The sequence below is a fragment of the Leptidea sinapis genome, chromosome 6 (genome assembly GCF_905404315.1).
Source record: "Leptidea sinapis chromosome 6, ilLepSina1.1, whole genome shotgun sequence".
Classification (NCBI taxonomy): Eukaryota; Metazoa; Arthropoda; class Insecta; order Lepidoptera; family Pieridae; genus Leptidea; species Leptidea sinapis.
The window spans coordinates 8,995,795-9,017,868 of NC_066270.1; the positions used below are offsets into that span (position 1 = coordinate 8,995,795).

At 36.1% G+C, this 22,074-nt stretch overlaps 1 protein-coding gene across 1 annotated transcript in view; it reads right to left on the reverse strand.

The window, feature by feature from the left end:
• The window catches only part of LOC126964993 (sodium-coupled monocarboxylate transporter 1-like), a 48,096-nt gene that overhangs the window by 18,670 nt on the left and 7,352 nt on the right, over positions 1-22,074 (reverse strand). The window contains exons 2-5 of the mRNA XM_050808385.1: positions 16,419-16,705; positions 15,252-15,417; positions 13,415-13,526; positions 1,839-1,906 (exon numbers count right to left, since the gene is read on the reverse strand). Coding sequence (XP_050664342.1) covers positions 1,839-1,906; positions 13,415-13,526; positions 15,252-15,417; positions 16,419-16,705 — 633 coding nt within the window. The remainder of the gene's footprint in view (positions 1-1,838; positions 1,907-13,414; positions 13,527-15,251; positions 15,418-16,418; positions 16,706-22,074) is intronic.

The window sequence follows — 22,074 nt, forward strand, 5'->3', positions numbered from 1 at the left end:
TTATAATACGCCGCGCGTCTATCTTTTTTATTTTTACTCTATGGAGATAGCAATGAACAAAAAAAAATATATAGAAAATTAACTGAGAATTAAACGCGAAGTTCACTCTTAATCACCTTAACAGTAGAAGCGTTTGTAATATAATAATTATATCCCGCCGCTTGACCAACATACAATTAGCAAACATCGGATTGACGAATTATTCGTATCTATTACTGGGAGTGTTCCGTAGAGCTACTTGACTTGATTCCATTCAATTTCCAAATTCCATCATAGCACAACTAGGGTTGCCAACTCTTTGGCCGTCAAAAATAAGTAGTTAAAAAAAATAGATAGCGAAAGAAAAAAAATATAGTAGGTTACAAAATAGGTACCTACTATATTTATTAAAAGAATATTTTTGATACTTTACCTCTTTATTTATTAAATTTTTATTTTTAAATAATTCCGCGTAGCTATTTTTGCAGTTTAAATTTAAATTACAAAATTCAATTATGCAGCTCAGCTTTCATTAATTTTGGACTGGCTCTATCTTGCCATTTGTTACTTATCAGAAAATATAGGCGGATGTTGCCCGAATTGAGAGAAGAAATGATTTTATTTTTAAAATATTTGTGAAATTATTACTTATAGTCGCCATTCTTCAACTGTAGTTGTATAGTAGTAGCACGGACGAGTAAAAAAATAAGGACTCCGTGCCACCTTACATTACAGTGAGGCACTAATACAAGCCGATCGGCCGTCATTATGAGATTTACCAGCGTCTGTGACAGATCAGTTTGCGTTGCAATAAATTATTTAAAAAATGCCGTCGCGCGTTGTGAAAAAGTGTAAAAACAATAATATAAAAGTATTTGTGGATATATGATTATTTAAGGGAGAAAAAATTGTGTAACTGGTATACCCCGTAACTTCACACACACTAGCATAAAGGTGCTTCACTTGCTTATATCACGGCGTGGAGTCTTTCTTTTTTTACTAGTCCGTGAGTAGTAGGTACCATTATTATAATTTCCAATGTTATTCATTTTAGAAATAAAAAATATTCAACTTCAACTCTTCGTTAATGGCTTTTGTGGAAGAGATAGAAATATGGTAGTTTCACCTGCTGTATACTTCTTTTAGAAATATACAAAATACAAATACAAAATGTTTATTTTTTTTAGCAAATATGTACATAAATCAATATTCATGATTGGAGCCTCCTTTTAAGCACTATAGCGCCAGTGTTAGAAGACTCTTCCATAGATTTACAGACAATCAAACTCTAACTACTAAGAAGTATATCTAAAAAGTATGTATAGTAAGAAATAAGGTGTGTAAGGTGTGTGCATTGGGTGTGTTGTGAGTGATAAGTAAGGTGTGAGAGGTATTATAAAGTGTGTGTGAGTCAATGTGTGTTTGTGATCAAATGAATGAATCTTGTATAAGTATGTCTATAATGAAATGTTTGATGTTACTGTTAAATTAATATGATTGTGTTAAAAGTTCTTCAGTTTCTGTATGAGTGAGTGAATTTATCCAACTTACTAGCATTGTTTTACATTCATAAAGTTGTTTTGAATGGATACATATTTCCTTGTTTACCCTATTATAAAGCATGGCTGAGAGCTTGCTGTAAATATAGTAGTCGGGTCTCTAATACAGTAGTATACTATATTATATAGTAAGGTTGGCAACTCTAAGTTCAACACGCCACTAAGGCAAATATAACATGTGGTTGGAACAGGAACAGAATTGTCATAAAATGAACATCTACAGAACTAACTAAACATGTTAAAAGCCAAAATACGGTCACGTGTTATAAAAATTTTGTTTTTTCTTTTTTCTGTACTTACTTGAGACGCGTAAAAAATGCATACTACGTAGACCAACGTAACCGCCAGATATGTATTCAGCCCAGTCACTAAAACAAAACTAAGAACTCATTAATGAAAAATAAATATAGAAATAATTAAAATATATAAAGAAAATTTAAATTTATTAATAAAAATAACTAATATATCATTAAAAGTTTCAAATTAGTAAATCTAAAATTAATTAAGATACTTGTAGAAAGAAAATTTAAAATTTATTTATTTATAACAATGACTTATTTATCATTACAAAGTTTCACTTCATACACGTGTGTGTTTTGAGAGACATAGAGGTTAGTTCTAAACTCAATTTTTTCGACGTTTTCACAACTGTCATAGACTGTCTAGACGTATAAGTGATCTAAGCTCACTGACCTCTACTATATACCACTGGACTGGCGGCTGTTAAAGTGCTTTTGTGCCTGTTTGATATTCGCCATTTTGGCGCTGTTGGTCATGTAGCGAGAGTCTGCGGAACTAAAACTAGTGATGCCAACCTCAGCAAATATCGATAGATGGTGGGAAACTATTTACAAAAAAAAATGTGTACTTTACTACGTTGATTCTTGAAGTATAAGTAACACGGAAAACAAACGAAATTAATTCAAAATGCAAAAATACTTCAGAGTATTGTACGTTCCTTCGCAGCCATTTGTATTATACGTTAAAATTAGTTCTCTGGACGCTCGCGAGTGGTGCTTCAAATAGGCACAAAAAATTTGCTGTGAAACATATGGAACAGCCTGTCCAGTGGTATTTATACAGGCCAGTGTCTAAGATCGTCACTTTGAACTTGCGTCATAAATGTTAATTTCTTTCTCCAAATCACCTCGGACGTTTCATAATGTAATTATAATCTTCACTATCACTTTCTGTCCGATAATATTCATCACAAACACTGCATGTTTAATAATATTTTCTCTGAATTGTCAATCAATGTACGCAATGAATGGTCGCTCAGTTAAAATGTACTCTGTGCGCTCAGCTGACACAAAGAATTTGACACCATTTTAATTTTATCTGAAGAATAACTCAGTTATTTATTTATTATAAAATTACTCTCGTATAACTTTGTTATTCTCAGGATAAGTAGGTGGTGAAAGGAAGACACGATAACATGGTCGAGCACACGCAATGATCAAGTAACAAGGGATAAGGAAGTTAAAATAAAACCTATTTGGTGCGAGATTTCAGAGTTATACTATTTCTAACAACAGCTAAAATATTCTACATTTAAAAAGTGTGTAACATTCAAAAAGGGGTTTTCCCCACGGTTTCAATCCATTTTGCAGCCTAGCGAAACTCTCTAAGAAAAATGCGATTCCATCGATTGTATGAAACGTGCAGTCATTGATAGATTGACAGACCGAAATCCACTACGTTATAAGCAACTGTTCGCTTTCAAACTTAGTCGGATAATACATCGTCGCCAATCGCCATACCGTAATTACTACTACTTAAAACTTATGTCAAATCTATGCACGATTCATACTAAACTAAATTTCAATTTTTACTAAGGCAGTCCCGCCGCTTTTTAAGTAGTATTTACATCCTCTTTGCCATTTTGAATGTATGCTCTCAATGACGTATAACAATAGGGGCAAAATCATTCAGTAGAGAAAATCGTGACAGACGTAACGAGAGTCAGCAAACCCCATAGAAATCTATATTCTCTTGCTGTTTGACAACCGACAAATGAAGGTTAGGAATATTAGTTTAGTGTGCGTGACACGCTACGTCTTACACTCGCGATTTGTATGACACTTTGTGTTAGTGTGCGTGAATTGTTCAAAATAGAGGTTAGTTTTAAAGTCTATTTTTTCGATCTTTTCACAGCTGTCATAGTCTGTGTAGACGTATAAATAATGTTAGATACCTTCTTATTTAGATTTACTCTGAAAACCCACGCAAAAATGCCTCCTTTTATCATTTCAGAATAGAACCTTAAAAATTGACCCAGATATACTTTATCTGTAACTATATTTACATTTTATAAATTCTTTTTTATGGAAGAGAGGACAAACGAGCGTGCACACCTGATATGAAGTGATCACCGCCGCCCAACATTCTCTAGCAACACAGAGGAATCACAGGAGCGTTACCGGCCTTTTAGACAGGTGTACGCGCTTCGTCGTCGTATTGTCCTGGAAATACCGCACTAAGCTCATTCCACGGCTTGTTTGTACGTGAAATAAAGTTTCTTAAGAACCACACTGTGGAGGAACGCCATTCATCCAGATGGTAGGGATCATACCCTTATTTGTGGCGTGTCATGCGAAGGTGGAATAAATGCGGTAGAAGACACACAATAAAGCGACGTCTCTACGCAACGTTTATAATTGTTTATAATTTTTAATTTTGTAATTGAAATGATTTGTAAATTGCATTAAAAATACGAACTTGTAATACCTAATCTGTTTTGAAAAGAGCAACCTTAGAGTTTGAAACGAATGAAAAAAAATTACATATTTCAAGTGTAATATTTACGTATGTAATACAAATATTTTTGATTTAATTTGACTTGAACGCCAAGTGATCCAGCTGTTCACAAAGCACCGAAAATTCGAGCAGGTCATTCAAAAGGAAGCTACGTATTGAGCACTAAATATTTTCTTTGACTTTACTAGGTACATTATATTATATCACGTTGCAAGCACGGACGAGTAAAAAAAGAAGGACTCCGCGCCGTGATATTAGCAAGTGAAGCACCGTTATGCTAGTGAGTGTGCGGTTACGGGGGATACTAGTTACACAATTTTTTCTCCCTTAAATAATCATATATGGCCACAAATACTTACTTAGTATCATTCTTACACTTTTTCCCAACGCACGACGGCATTTTTAAAATATTTTATTGTGACGCAAACTGATCTGTCACAGACGATGACAATTTACATAATGGCCGCCTATCGGCCTGTAGTAGTGTAAGTGTGTGCGTAGGGCTATGTGTTTACACGTTAATCGGCTTTGTTTTGGTGCTACACTGTTATGTAAGGTGTCACGGAGTCCTTATTTTTTTACTAGTCCGTGGTTGCAAGACTATATTAATTGTGCCTACACGACAATGCCACGCTTGTGCCAAATGCTAAGTGATTTTTAATTATAGTCTTCATAATCTGTAGCAATAGTTATGAAATATCTATAAAATAATTGGATTGGGTCATAGTTTTTACGATACGATTATTGTGTCCAATTACATTGTTCGAATGATAATGTAGATACCAGTTGTTCCCATTATAAATGAATTGGTATTCTGTGTGGGTTACAAACTTTTATATTATGTCATCAGTATATGGCGCATAAGTAATATATTTGCACGTCTATATGTCTTTGTTATTCTGATTTAAATATATTTATTCAAAAAATGATTTAATAACACTTCTTATCAAACGGTAAAAATTAGCACCAATTCTAAAATTAATGACTTGGATTAGAGACGAACGGGCGCAAAATTGAGATTTCGGGCTTCTTTTTTTTAATAAAATTTCGTCACAATGTAATATCAAACAATTTAAAGTGAACGGCTGGATCAATTGGTGTTGCGTAGAGATGATGCTTCATTGTGTGTCTTCTACCGCATTTATCACGGGGAGTGTTCCGAAGAGCTGTTTAACCTGATTCCTGCCGCCGAATTCCACCTTCGCACGACACGCCACAAGTTAGGATATCATCCCCACCATCTGGATGTGTGGCGGTCTTCCACAGTGCGGTTTTCAAGGAGCTTTCTTCCACTGTGAAATGAACTTCCTTGTGCGGTGTTTCCGGGACGATACGACATGGGTACCTTCAAAAAAAGCGCGTACATCTTCCTTAAAGGCCGGCAACGCTCCGTCGCAAGAGATTATGGGCGGCGGTGATCACTTAACAACAGGTGACCCGTACGCTCGTTTGCCCTCCTATTCCATAAAAAAAAGTGAATTTTCATTATTTAATTTATAATTTATTAATAAATATTGAGTAGTGAGGGCGGTCGCTCCAAAAATTCCCAACATGTGGTATCAGAAAGTCATTTTAACCAGATTAACTACATAAAAAACTTCATTCCTACTCGTATAAAATAACTACTGGACACATATTTGACGAGTCTTGACTCAATTATTTGTTATTTTTAAGTGATATGCCTCAATGTTGGGGTTTAAATATAAAAATTTAATTTATACCAAACCTAATACGCGACCGCTTCTCTTGGGAAACGCCTTAGCGCTTGTTGTCTTAGCTTAAGCTCTGCATAATTTCAGCTGTCAAATGACAATAAAACCGTTATCTTTGTTTATGCTAAGCTTACATTCAGCTGAGTTTTACGTAAGTAAAGTCTGAGCAAAGTCTAAGTACGCCCTAAAGATTTCACCCTTAGTCTTTTTTGACTACAAATGATACTATTTTTTTTTAAAGTGAGATGCCTTGTCGTGCAATCTTGAGCTTGACATTAGCTTGTGTTTTCAGAGTTATTTACAATCTAATTAATTAATCTATTCGATTATCGATTATTGTTATTTTTGGAATCGGTCTCCTTTCGCCGCGACCCACTCTCGACTCTTGCCTCCTCACGACTCAAGCACATCTCACCTATAACTATGTATGTAGTTACAAACCCATCTAGGATGACACCGACTCCAAAAATTACAATAATCGTAAGTAGAGTTAGAATAATTAATTAGATTGTATAAAAATACGCAATTATTTTTATACTTTTTAGTGCATATTATATCTATTGTTTTGAAATAGTGTTTTTGTTATTTTTGTTTTATTATTTGATATTTAGTGATTTTGATATGCACTTACTAGCAATTTGCCTAAATATGTGTATCTACACATATCTAGTAGTAGTCTAAATTTTTGAATGCAGTAATGAACGTAAACGCTTTGCAATTTGATAATAGACAGTTAGAAATTCTGCCACACATTGCACTCTTACTGTAAGTCGTTAAGGAGTCCCTGAATTGATCATCATACCCGACTACGACAATTACTTGACCATAACAATGTTATGGTAGATGACTTAAATATCCGGATAGCATAAAAAAGATTCGGCCGAGTATCGTTGATCCTAAGAATTGAAGAGTTTCGTTATTTTGTCATGGATTCCGTAATCAGAACCTAACCAAACTCTCACCAAACTATCTTTGAAGTGTCCTTTCCCATAAAAACAGAATTATGTAAATCGGTTGGCGTGATATTGAGATATTCGTAAATTATCATAAAAAGTTATGGTTTTCTCCGACTTCAAAAACACTATTTCAAATCAATAGATATAATATGCACTAAAAAGTATAAAAATAATTGCGTATTTTTATACAATCTAATTAATTAATCTAATTCTAGTTACGTTTATTGTAATTTTTGGAGTCGGTGTCATCCAAGATAGGTTTGTAACTACATACATAGTTATAGGTGAGATGTGCTTGAGTTGTGAGGAGGCGATGGCGAGAGCGAGTCGCGGCGGAAGGACACCGATTCCAAAAATGACAATAATCGTAACTAGAATTAGATTGTATAAAAATACGCAATTTTTTTCATACTTTTTAGTGCATATTATATCTATTGTTTTTGAAGTCGGTTGTTTTTTGTAAATTATTTTTTTTAAACCGGCATATCAATACACAAAAAAGCATATTTTAAACAAAACCCAGCAATCATGCGTGTTATTCCTACAAACGCTTAGCATAGACTAAGCGAGTTGACTACAGCTGGGCACAACTCGTGTTACAAACAAGTTAAACCGTCTGTAGTAATAGCCTAAACACATGTTCGGATTTGGTCCGGCCGACCATATTCGGTGGTATGTCGCATTGTCCATCGCATAAAATTTTACTACTGATTATATTATAACCATCCAGATCATACCGAGTACGACGGCGGACCAATTAGTATAAGGCGCCCACGGTCGTACCAGATCCGGTCATGTGTTTAGGGCCTAAACTTTAGGCTATTAGTAGCACTCGTACATAAAACACAACATGAAATTAACTCAATGTCCGGCAATACAATACGTTATCAAAAAGACTGGATAATGATAGTTATTAAAGTATGACATAGTTAAAGAGAAATTAATATTGCATAATTATTACGAGCCTATTAAAATAATTACATAGAACTTAAATATATGAATAATTGCCGCACACACACTTGTTTCGTAACGCGCCGTAGAGTAATTATAATATTATGTACCTTCAAATCACCTTTCATCTTTGCCTTCTTAAATTAAATTCATTACAGTAACATACACAATTTTAAAAAATATATAATAACGGTTCTTTCAACAGTGGGATGACCTTGATCTATTTTTGTGTTAATTTATATTATGATTATGTTCGTCAATATTTAATTTATTACAGTTATTTTTTTATTTTGTGGCTTAATTTAATTGAATACCATATCATTTTCGCCTATATTTGAGGCATCACTTACGATATTATGAATGTCATTGTTTTTTAACCAACTTCAAAACAGGAGGAGGTTCTCAATTCGTCGGTATGTTTTTTTTATGTTTGTTAACTCAAAACTTTCGACTGGGTGAACCCATTTTGATAATACTTTTTTTATTTGAAAGCTTGTGCTTCCCGTGTGGTCCCATTGTAATTTGGTCCAGATCTGACATCCATGAGAAAACCATAAAAGTCTTAAATTTGCTGTACATACGTATAGCAAAGTGGATGATAAATTTACGAAAAACTCAATATTACGCCAACTGATCTCGATTATTCTTTTTTTTATTGGAAAGTATATACTTCAAAGATAGTTTGGTTAGGTTCTGATTACGGAGAACGGTGTACTTCAAATTCACTAAAAATCAAAAACTAAAAAAAAAATTAAAAAAAAAACACCTTCTTCAAAAAAATTCCAATACAATAGATATTATATGCACTAACAAGTATATAAATAATTGCGTATTATTATACAACCATATCGCGGCGGAAGGACACCGATTCCAAAAATAACAATAATCGTAACTAGAATAAGATTGTATAAAAATACGCAATTATTTTAATACTTTTTAGTGCATATTATATCTATTGTTTTGGAATAGTGGTTTTGAAGTCGGTGGGTTTTTTGTTAAAATTTTCTTTTTTATTTTACTTGTTGGCGGAATTTATTAAATAAGTAAATAACAAATATTTTCAACACACTTGCTTGTAAAGAAAGCCTTATTAGATCATTCTTAGGGCCATAAACCGAAACAATAACACACACATGCATAATAATATTGTACTCTAGTGCTAGTATTATCCCTACAAAGTTAAGTTAGTAACTTAATGCAAATGATATGAGAGCAAACAGAGCTTTTACAATTTAACCGGTGATACATTTTTTTTATAAAAATAAAGAGGTTTTAAGCCGCTGCAAATACATTTACATTTTTGGAATAATTAAATGTGTCCCTAAGTAAGACGAAAATACATTTATTACATGATTTTATTATCAAATTACTTACAATTCACAATAATTTGTTATAAAATAAATGCATTTTATCACTAATATTTTAATATTGAAGTAGGCTGTATGGCTTTTTGTAATCAATCACCTTAAGTACATACCGTTTTATTTCTATGTTAATTCTTATAACATGAGCTATCTATAAATCCCGTTAATATAGGTCGTTTAGAAGATTAGACTGAACAGACGGGCAGGCAAATACAAATTCTTAGGATATTGGTATTCTTATATAGGGACTGTGTAAATCTTAATCATATATAAACTACGTGACACGTTGTTTGTCCGCGATGGACTCCTAAACTAATGAACGGATTTAAATGGGGATTACTTCATGGAGTGCAGTTAGGTCCAACTTGAGAGATAGGATCCTTTTTATTTCGATTTGGGACCCATAATTATTTTTATTTCCAATATTTGTTTTGTATGGACATATTTTCTGTGAGAGAATTTAAGGACGCACGGTTTGACAGTTCTGCTGTGAAACAATTTCATTATAACCACAAGGAGCATACGTTACGAAATAATTCTTGATGTTATGAAAAATTATTGACAAATACATAAAAAACAGTATTTTATTTATGATGTGCAGTACAACGTCTGTCGAGTTAGCTAGTATATATATAATTCCAGCGTCCTGATGTTTGTTTCCAGTGAACTCGTAAACTAATGAACGGTTTTAATGGCAATTACTTCATGGAGTTCACTTTAGTCCAATTGAGAGAATAGTTTTTATTTCTATTTGGGACCCATAATTATTATAATTTCCAATATTTGTTTTGTATGGACATATTTTCTATCAGATAAATTATTGACACACGGTTTGACAGTTCTGCTGTGAAACAATTTCATGACAACAACAGGGAGCATATTTTACGAAATAATTCTTGATGTAATGAAATATTATTTATCTAAACCCATGCTTTAAATCCTCTATTAAAGATTCTGAAACAGTTAGCTTATTGCCAACATTAAAACACCCAATGTTCTAATAACCATTACATCATCCAAAAGAGTGTTGTAATGTTGTACTGAATTTCATAACAACACTCCTATGTTTTTTTTATCCCTTACGACAAATGGGGTTTTTTTAGTGGTAAACGCGCAAACTTGAGTCTTCTGGGGGTTAAATTGGACAAGGTTCAATATTCCCCATTCCGCGACCTTCTCAAGAGAGGACTCGATAGAAGAAACAAGTTTCTCCCGGCACTGGTCGACGATTTCCCGAGAGAGACCTGCATGGCCCGTGTATATGGCATCACCAGTGCTGTCGTCTGCATAGCAATGAATGTTGGAGGTGTCCAACATATCATTGATATGCAGAAGAAACAGCGTGAGAGACAGCACACAGCCTTGGGGCACTCCAGAATTCACGGGCTTCGGGTTCGAGCAATATCCGTCGACAACGACCTGTATGCTACGCCCAGTGAGGAAGCTGGAGGTCCACTTGCACAAGCTCTCGGGAAGCCCAAATGATGGAAGTTTGGAGAGGAGCGCCTTGTGCCATACACGATCAAAGGCCTTCGCTATATCCAGGCTAACTGCCAGGCCTTCCCCCTTGCTTTCAATAGCCACAGCCCATCTATGTGTCAGGTATACCAGAAGATCACCTGCCGACCGACCATGGCGAAACCCGTATTGTCGGTCGTTGATCAACTGGTTACCCTCTAGTTATACCAAGAGCCGACGGCTTATTATGCTCTCCATGATTTTGGAGAGCAGGGAGGTAATAGCAATAGGCCTGTAGTTTGCCGGATCCGAACTGTCTCCTTTTTTTGGATCGGATGGACAAGGGCAGACTTCCATGAGTCAGGGACTACGCCTTTAGAATAAGAGTACCGGAATAAACGCGTTAGCACCGGCGTCAACTCAGGGGCACACGTTCTAAGCACGATTGGAGAAATGCCATCCGGCCCGCTCGACTTCCTGACGTCCAACGAAAACAGAGCTCGCCTAACAGTTTTCTGTCTGAACTGTACTTCAGGCATAGAGCTCTGACACCGCTGGATGGTCGGCGGTGTTTTTCCGTTGTCGTCAAGAGTCGAGTTGGAGGCGAAAAGAGTGCACAAGAGATCGGCTTTCTCTTTTGCCGTATGGGACAGGGTGTCATTCCTCATGTGCAACGGCGGCATGGACGGCTGGCTGAAGTTACCAAGAGCAGCTTTCAACAACGACCAGAACTTGCGTGTTCCGGTCGGGTAACCGGAAAGCTGCTCGCCGATTTTGACGACGTGTTTTGACTTTGCACGGGCGATTTGCCGCTTAAAAAATCCGGAGGCACGGTTGTATTTCCTCTTAAGAACTGTGCAGTTCGGATCCTTTGTGCCCAGCGCCGCAACCCAAGTTCGATACGCCTGTTTTTTGCAGTCAGATGCTGCTTTAACTGACGCATCGAACCAGGGCTGTGATCTGCCACCGATGGGTACTACAGAGTTTGGTATAAAAATATCCATACCCTGTAGTATCACATCGGCTACTGCAACGGTGCAGGTACTAGGATCATCCGAAGGGAAACAAACCCTGCCCCAAGGGTAGGATGCAAAAAAGGAACGCATCCTGTCCCAATCTGCTGACTTGTAGTGCCAAACGCGGCGGGTCGCTGGTGGTCTGCTACGTTGGCGTCGGATAGGCACTACACTCCTGACCAGGCAATGATCGGACGTTCCGAGAGGGGCGTAAGACCTGGTAACCATCAGGATGTGTAGTCAGCAGAAAATCCAATAAGGACGGCATGTGGTTATCCACATCCGGGAGCCGCGTTGGCGACTCAACCAATTGGGACAGACCATACGCCAATGCAAAATTATGCACACACCACCCTGCGTAGTATGTGGTACGTGATCCAAGCCATTCGGCATTGTGCCCGTTGAAATCACTCAAGACTACTATTTCAGCGGACGGGATCTGTGCAAGTACGTCGTCAATTGCCGCTTGAACGCAGCCCATGAGATGATCGGTTTCTGCGTTACCACTATGGGACCTGTAGACATACGCATAGATGCGGACGCGGTCCTCTAAATCTACGCGGAGCCAGGGAGTGGACAGGTTCCTACCCTCAAAATTGCCGAGACGGCGACAGCAGATATCCTCCCTAACGTACACACATACCCCGGCATGAGGCAAAAAATTGTGCTCAATTTTGTACGCGGGGTACGTTAAATATGACGTATCGCTAGGTCGAGATATCTGCGTCTCAGTAAGGAAACACAAGGCCGGCTGCGCCGTCTCAAGGTGGTGGTGGACGGCGTTTAAATTGGAGTGAATTCCCCTGATATTGCAAAAGTCCACGTTGAGTGTGGAGCGGGGTGCCGTGGTGATACTGCCTCGTTTGTCCTTGGTCCTGCGCGGTTCTGTGCCCTCCCCAGAATACGAAGGGCAGCCCGAGCTAGAGTGCCCGGGGAGGGATTCTCCAACTCTGGTAGAGCCGGTACCCTCCTGGGGTAAAATCTTTTTTAGTACCGCTGTCATATTCGGATGGAGGGGGGGGGGGGGGGGGTTGAAATGGCCACCGGTCCTCGACACTAACCTATGCGAAACATAGCGGCACTAGGCCGCTACTTCACGCCGGTATTCTGTGCGAGTGTGGTAATGAACCCGGACAAGTCTGGCCCGATTGTGCTGACGTCAAGAGACGGCAGCGTGACTCTCCCACTTCTAAAAAGCCCTTAGTCGCCTCTTACGACACCTATGGGCCTGGGACTCCCCTATTCTTTTTACGCCCCGGGAAAAGTACAGGGCAAATACTTATTTATGAAGCAATTTATAAATGTAAATTTTTGTACATTCCCGTTGTCTGTACTTCCAGGGCGCGGGGCGCGGGCATACCCACAATCCTTAGAAAGGTCAGCATGCTTATGTTGTAACGAGACATCGGATTATATGCATTCGGATATTTGTACTCCTCGATATATTAGCGATATTGCAAAACTTTGTAATTTTTTTCCAATAAATAAATATTTTTTAAATCAATTTCGGGAAAGAGGTCACTCGTCGAATCCAACTCGGATGGGCAGCGTTCAGGAAGCTCTGTAAAATCTCCTCTTCCAAAATCTTTGGAGGAGGCCTTCGTCCAGCAGTGGACGTCTTCCGGCTGATGATGATGAATTATAATGATATTGTTCAATTACCGTCGGACAACGCTAGAGCTGGTGCATACACAGCCACCGCCGTGTACAGTATCATTTGCAGCATGTACAAAACACTTGCATAAACGCGCATGGACTTGCAGAAGCGTAATTCCTGAAAAAGCGATCAAATTAATATCGAAACAACTTACCAAAACATTTTTTTATTAAAATAAGGGACGAGACGAGCTGGACGTTCAGCTGATGGTAATTGCCCTGTCCATTACAATGCAGTGCCGCTCAAGATTCTTGAAAAACCCCAAAAATTCTGAGTGGCATTACAATTGCACTCGTCACCTTGAGAAATAAGATGTTAAGTGTCATTTGCCCAGTAATTTCATTAGATACGGCGCCCTTCATACCGAAACACAATTATGCTTACACATTACTGCTTCACTGCAGAAATAGAGGCTGTTGTGGTACCCATAATCTAGATTCTAGCCGGCATCCTGTGCAAAGCAGTCTCCCACTGGTAAATTTTATGCAGCGTGGTGTTTCAATGGCGACATTGCATAAACACACGGATAGACACGCTGTATGTAGTTGATCTACTTCCCCTGGTGTTGAGGGGAATGCAAATCTGATCAACAGTGACTCAAATTAAAGGCTTCTCAAAAAGTAAAGATAGGTTAAATTTGGGGATTGACGTACAGTTTGGTAAAAACAAGTATATTATAACTATTTTATGGGAGGATGTGGGCTAGATAGGTGCAATACGGTGCCATATACTCTCGTGAAGCAGTCATGTTGCAAACATTAGTTGAGTTACTGAGAAATTCAGATTTAACATCTTTTGTCTGAAAGTGATATGCATAATGGATACGCCACTTCGGCTGAGATCAGAGCGCATTTAGACTTCGCTCAGACTTTACTTACGTAAAACTTGCCGAGTGTAAGTTTAGCAAAATCTTTAATTTTGTTTTTATAGCTGAAATTTTGCTGAGCTTGAGCTGAGACAGACAAAGTCACGTTTGCGTTTTATGACACTCAGATAAGTCACCGCTCTATGGATGTCAGCCTTAGTATTTTAGGTTCAATCCTGAGCGACACTCCATTGTAATGGGCAGGATATATTAGGTGAGCGTCTCGACACTTTTCTCATAAATAATATTAGTATTTAAATTTTGGTATAATAAATCAGTCGCAGACATCTTTGAATATGATTTCTACAGTTAATTAAAAATCGCAGTAAACGTAAACCTTATTGTTGCTGTACTTGACATCTTTAACGAAAAATCAAAAAAGTTTTTAGTTTTTAACGGGACTAAAAAGACTATCTATAATGGGGCTAAGTCTTCAAACTTTACTTTAGAATCTTGCAGAGCAATAAATCCTAGAAAAATCCTCAGTCTCTTATATAATTTATTGTTATCCATTAAATTCTTGAACATTACATAAATACAGATTCATTGGATGGGACGTAGCGGACCATATTCGATGGTATGTCATATTATCCATCGCACAAATTATTATTTATACCATCCGGACCATACCGAGTACGACGCCGTACCAATTGGTGCGAGGCGCCCACCAAATCCGACCATGTGTTTAGGCTATTATGACCCAATTTGATTTCATTTTATACTAACTTGGCAAAAGTTGATTTGCCATATGAATTATTTTTAGAGTTTCTAGAAAATTGCAACATTACTTTATTTTTTTTTAATAAACGGCTAAATTATAATCTACTACCAAAGCTACCTGCCAATAAAAGTTACGCCAAAATTGGTCCAGGCATTTTAGAGATTAGACAGACAGACAAAAATGTTATTTTGGTGTATGTACTGTATGTATTCATATGCATGTAGTAATTAACGGTTATTTCAATATATAGATTTACCAAGTATTCATAACAGGATGTCAACCGTAGCCTCATGAAAACAGGTAGAAATAGTTGACTTGTGACAGGAACAACCAATACAAAGGCAAAACATATCATCCAAAACTGTGCGCCAGCCATATACATCTCCGCTGGATTTCCCAAGAGCTCGATAGCTGTTATAAAACTGCAAGGAATGCACATTATTAAATATATTAAATAACATTTTGTAATGGGTTGCCATTTCAATATCAATAACTGCAATATCGTGTTGGCCAATTGACTGGTGGTCGCGAAACAAATTTGTTAAGACTATCACACGACTTGCAATGATTCTAGTCTGTGACCTATTTCGCAATAAAAATAAATACCTACTATTGAATAATAATCTATGATTCAGTGTTCATAAACTACTCAAACTATGCTTTCTTAAAATAATAGGTTTTTTCTCTTATTGTCGCATGTAATTTCTTGCTGAAAAATTTATTCTACATAAAAATATATTTCACTCCAACTGTCCATTGCCAAAGAGGATGTAAATACTACCAATGCAAAACCGCTCATACAAACCACTTTTGACATCTTTCATGATTTCTTTATCTTCAAAAAGGTATTTAGGCCTTATATACTTAAGGTTTTAAGCAGAAAACTAAGATTATAAGAATCTTTTCAACTGTGTTACTATAGATACTTACGATTTTGATGAGTAATATTGATAACATACAAATTTTATATTCCACATAATTTTAAGATTTTATAGGCTCTAGTGGAGAAAACTATTGTCAATCAATATGCGTCGATAATACTCGTTTTTTTTCTTTTTACCAATTATCACTATTTCGGAAAAGGTAGAGTTTTAATGAGAAGAGGTAGCAAGGAACTCATTGCAACACTTTTAAATCAACATTTACAATTCATCGTTTTACAAATTATTTCAATTAGAATTTATGTTAAGTAAAAAATACTCAAACGTTGAATACCTTCAATGCCTTACACGAGGTAGTCAAAAAAGTCAAAAGTAAATTAAAAAATGAAAACACAAGAGTTATTGATTAATCAATTAATTAAATAGATGCATCAATCCACATCACACTGTAAATAAATAAAGGTATTACATAATATTATTATTGCGGTAAAATCTGTGACTTAATTTACCAGGATTGTATCATAGTTCTACCAACGTCTTACCTTGCTCCTAAACTCAAAGCCATAGGAAATGTTCCCATTGACGAACCACCCAGAAGAAAATCATCTCCGGTCGTTTGCTTCTCCCCACAGTAGCCATAGAACACTCCAATAGCACACGATATTAGCAGCATAGCACCAAGGACTGTGTAGTCTTCCCAATGAAACAATTCTGATGAATTTGTGCCATTGCTAATAATTAAAGTCGATGTTTGAGTTGTGTTAGGTGTTGGTAGTAAACTTGGTGACGCGGGCGGTACTAATAACATTAGTAGTGGTATCCATTGTACCTAAAAATAAAATTTTATAAGTATTATTAGTACGACGAGCAAAACAGAGGATCAGGACAACACAAAGAGCCAGTATATTAAAAATAGGGAAAATAACAAAGTCTGAACTGAAGAAATTAGAGAGAAAACCAAGATCAAGCCCTTAAATTGAAATAGCAATGGGCTGGTCACGCAACTCGCTATAAAGACAGAAGGTGGACACTCAGAACCACGCAGTGGAAGGGACCTACAGGAAAACTACGAGTTGGCAGACCGGAAAGAAGGTAGGCTGATGAAATAATAGAAATAGCCGGGAAAGACTGGCAAATAATGGGTAAAGACAGAGACTCGTGGTAAAAGTTGGAGGAGGTGTTCACCCGAGGAGGGGTTCATATCCAAAAATAAAACATACAAATAAGTTACACGCACTAACATCTAGATATTAAGTAAGATATTAACTAACACAAATTACAAATTCTGAAAAGTACAAGGATATAAAATAAAAAGGCTTTTTTATTATTATTATTACCAGTGGGAGGCTCCTTGCCGCGGATGCCGGCTAGATTATGGGTACCACAACGGCGCCTATTTCTGCCTTGAAGCGGTAATGTGTAAGCATTACTGTGTTTCGGTCTGACGGCCGCCGTAGCTAGTGATATTACTGGGCAAATGAGACTTGTCATCTGTCTCAATGTGACGAGCGCACGGGCTTTTTTATGTAAGAGGAGGATTATCAAGCGTGAAAGGACCCCACAGCTTGTGGCGTTTTAGGCGTTAACGGTTAGGAGCTAAATATCGGGTGTAAAGTCCCTTACGGACCTATGATTTTGCAATAAAAATAGATTTCAAGAGCTTGAATTTTGCCTCACTTTACAAACAAAACAAATTTTTAAAACTACTTTAAAACACTCATATCTAATATATAAAATTCTCACGTCGCGGTGTTTGTAGTCAAACTACTTCGAAACGGCTTGACCGATTCTCATGAAATTTTGAGTACATATGGGTAGGTCTGAGAATTGGACAACATCTAATTTTCATCCCCCTAAATGTAAAGGGATGTCCACGCCAATTTTTATCATTTTGATTTTTTTTTTAAATATTTTTGATTATAAGTCAGCATTAAAAAATACATACAACTTCAAATTTTCACCCATCTACGATCAACAGTTACTTTTGCTGGGTCAGCTAGTCTTAATATATCGACGACCTGTATAGCCGAGTGGTTAGCGATCCTACCTACTAAGCTAGAGGTCCCGGGTTCGAATCCCGGTAGGCGCATATGTTGAATATGGATGTTTGTTTCCGAGTCATGGATATTTAAATGTATTTATGTATGTTTATATGAATTTATGTATGTTTAACTAAGTATATTGTAACCCATAACACAGGCTATATAAGCTTAACTTGGGGCAAGAAAATTTGTGTAAGAAGTGTGTCAATATTATATTATATATATTATACGACGACTGTTGTAACTGAACTCCTCCTAAACGGCTGGACCGATTTTGATAATATTCTTATGTGTTCCAGTGAATTTGAGATTGGTCTAGATTCTCAATTCCATCAATATAATATAATTCTCCTGCTCATGTGTATGTTAGTGAACTCCTCCTAACGGCTGGACCGATTTTTCAAATTTAAGACCTGCGAACAGGACAATGTCTGTCGGGTCCACTAGTCCTTCTATAATTTGATTCGGCGTTAACTAAAGTTCTTAATTCTAAATATTATTTTGTTTAAAATTTTAATTTAAAATTAAACATTGCTGTTTCTTTAAAAGTAGTCACATATTGTCTACCTATCTAATATAACACCTTTTGTAAGACTTGCAATAAAAAAAATGATTTGATTTGAAGCTCCTTGAGTTCTTTAAATGAAGGCACATCAATAACAGAGTGCGTTGCTAGTAGATGGCAAGTCAATGAACCTGTTGTAAGGAGTCTAATAATCTTCATAAAATTATTTAAAGAGCCAATCAAATGCGGCCCGACACGTTGGGTTCCGTGCCACCGTACAATATATAACTTTGAAATATTTTTGTACAGGAAACATTATATTACGCATGTCGGCCATCTTGGATTTTTACTAGGTCTCACTGAACACAAATTCAAAATAGTTATTTGTTCAACAAGTGAGCAAAGTTATTTTTTGCTGTGAGTGCTGACTCTAAATAACGAATTGGTGAAGTAGTAGTAATATAGACCACTGAGGTAGTGAGTGATTTAAAGGCAGGAGACAAAAAAAAATTTGCTCTCGTCTAAATAACAACTTTTCGCCTCGACTAGCGAGAAAAGTGTTATAGGGTAAGAGAAAATTTTGATAATATTTAACAATAGAAAGAATAGTGTTTATTATAAACATCATTACTAGTATTTATTTTAAGTATTAAGTCTTTACAAAGGCAATAGTATTTATAAATCTAATTTTCGATAAGTAACATATAAATGTTTGTAACAATGAGATAATACGCTAGGCTTAAATGAGTTTCGGAACGCACCGGATCGCATTGTTCCTTTTTTTCACGCGGAGTAATTCCCGGATGTTTGGTCATGTGGGGTTTGAAATTTAAATCACTTTGCCTCACGCTCGCAGCAAAAAGCGTTTATGCTGCGAGTTTTCACGTAGCAATAGGGCCCTTTTCGTCAAGTCAAAGTCAAAAAAATCTTTATTCACTGTAAAACTTTATAAGTTATTTAGTGCAAGTCAGGATGAAGTACAAAAGTTACAATAGCATTCAAATGAGTATAACAATATTCATTAACAAAATTTAGAACATTACTTCCAACTATCTTCATCATTCAAATAATCTTTCACATTATAATAGGCCTTAGATGTTAATTTACTTTTTACGATACATTAAATTTTTTTAATAGCTCATACATATATATATATTATAAAAATATATTAAAGCTTCTTTGACAAAGAACGCTTACTGTAGTATAGTAAAGAAGGATGCATGTTTCTTGTCTGGTTCTGCCCAGGCCACCTAACATTTTATATTATTACTAACTGACCCGGCAAACGTTGTTTTGCCATATAAAGTATAATTCACGCGATAGTTTTATAAGTAATAAAATATTGCCTATATTATAGCCTGTACATCATTTTGTTCTATTGTCAATAGTTTTTGCAGCGCACGCAAAAATAGGTTTTCGATTTTACACCTTGTGTTACAAAATAGCAATTTTTATTACGGATCCCTAATTTTGAAAAAAAAAACATAGCCTATAGCCTTCCTCGATAAATGGACTACCCAACACTGAAAGAATCATTCAAATCGGACCAGTAGTACCAGAGATTAGCGCGTTCAAACAAACAAACAAAACAACACTGCAGCTTTATAATATTAGTATAGATATTAAATTCTGATTCAGAGCTCTATCCACTTTATCTGAAAATGGTAGCTTGAGCATGGTAGTAGATTATCTAATATTTAAAATTCTCATGTCGCGGTGTGTGCAGTTTAACTACTTCGAAACGGTTTCACCGATTCTCATGAAATTTTGAGTGTCAATATACACTCAAAATTTCATAAGGTAGGTCTGAGAATCGGACAACATCTATTTATTCCACGCCATTTTTTTTTTAATTTGTTTGATTAGTCAGCATTAAAAAATACACACAACTTCAAATGTTCACTCATCTACGATCAACAGTTACTTTTGTCTCGCGATTTTAATATCGGCAATACAACGTTTGCTGGGTCAGCTAGTCTATATATAAAAATAAATTGCTGTTCGTTAGTCAAGCTAAAACTCGAGAACGGCTGGACTGAAGCTAATGTTGGTCTTGAATTACTTGTGGAAGTCCAGAGAAGGTTTAAAAGGTGAATAAATATTAAAACGCTTGGAATTAAATAAAAACAACAATTTCGATTTTCCTTTGATGTGTTGTGCAGAAATCAAATTGAAAGAATAGTGTAAAATTAATAACTATTTAGAATTTTTATATCTTTCCAACCCTCTCAGGAGGTATAAAAGAAAGTTCATTTTAGCTAAATATTCTTGGTAGAAACTATAGTTGTGAACTATCTATCAGTTTATCTTATATCTTTAAATGAGCAATTCTTGTATATATATATATATAATTGGAATCTCGGAATCGGCTCCAACGATTTTCATAAAATTTAGTATATAGGGGGTTTCGGGGGCGATAAATCGATCTAGCTAGGTTTCAATTTAAAAAAATGTAGTTTTATCCGTTTTAATGAGAAACAGCTACAATAACTTTAGAATACAAAGGACATTGGGTGATCCGGAAAGCAGAAGACCCGGTTCGAATCCAGATGTCCTATTAGTTTTTTTTTAAATTCAAGTTTGTACATTCTTAAAAATCCGAGCAAGGCTCGGTTGTCCGGATATTTTTTATATAAATTGATAAATCTTCATTCAATATGAAGTCAATAAAGTTTTTAAAAATAAAGATTTTTATAAGTACTAGGTACGTGCTTAGTCATGTGTGTACGCGGACAAAGTTGCGGGTATCAGCTAGTAAAAACATTTATGTTTTATTCTATTTCAATAAAGATTAAGTACTTGACTTTCACTTTAAAGGATGAAAGAACGGACAACGGGGTGTTAGTAATATGATACCCGTTGGTGTATCTTTTTGAAACATCAGTATTATATATACAGGGTGTCCCAAAGTTATGGGACATTGAGGGAAAGTACCTTAAATATCGAAGATAGGCTATTTTACTGAAAGAAGACTTTATGTTATTTTTAAAAGTTAGTACTTCTGCATTAATTCGGTTCGATTCCCAGACGAGGCAAGTAATTTTTAGAAAAGGTTTTAATACAGAATTACTAACTTTTAAAAATAACATAAAGTTTTCATTCAGTAAAATAGCCTATCTTCGATATTTAAGGTACTTTCCCTTCATGTCCCATAACTTTGGGACATCCTGTATATACTAGCTGACCCTACAGACGTTGTTCTGTGTGTGTAATAAATAAAATACGGTTTTTTATGAACTTGTCAGTAATATTTCATAACACCAAGAATTATTTTTTAAAATATGCTCCCTGTCAGTAACTAATCACGTTCTATATTATGTATAGAACGTCATTGCTCCCTGTTGTTAACTATAACGAAATTATTTCACAACAGAACTGTCACACCGTGCGTCAATAAATTCTCTCATAGAACATATGTCCATACACAACAAATATTGGAAATAAAAATATCCTATCCTAATCCTATCTCTCAAGTTGACCTAAACTGCGCTCCATGAAGTAATCCCCATTAAAATCCGTTCATTAGTTTAGGAGTCCATCGCGGACAAACAACGTGTCACGTAATTTATTTATATTAAGATTATATCAGCACTTAGCATCCACATCTAGAGTAGTGGATTACACCAACCGGACATACTTGTACCAACACTT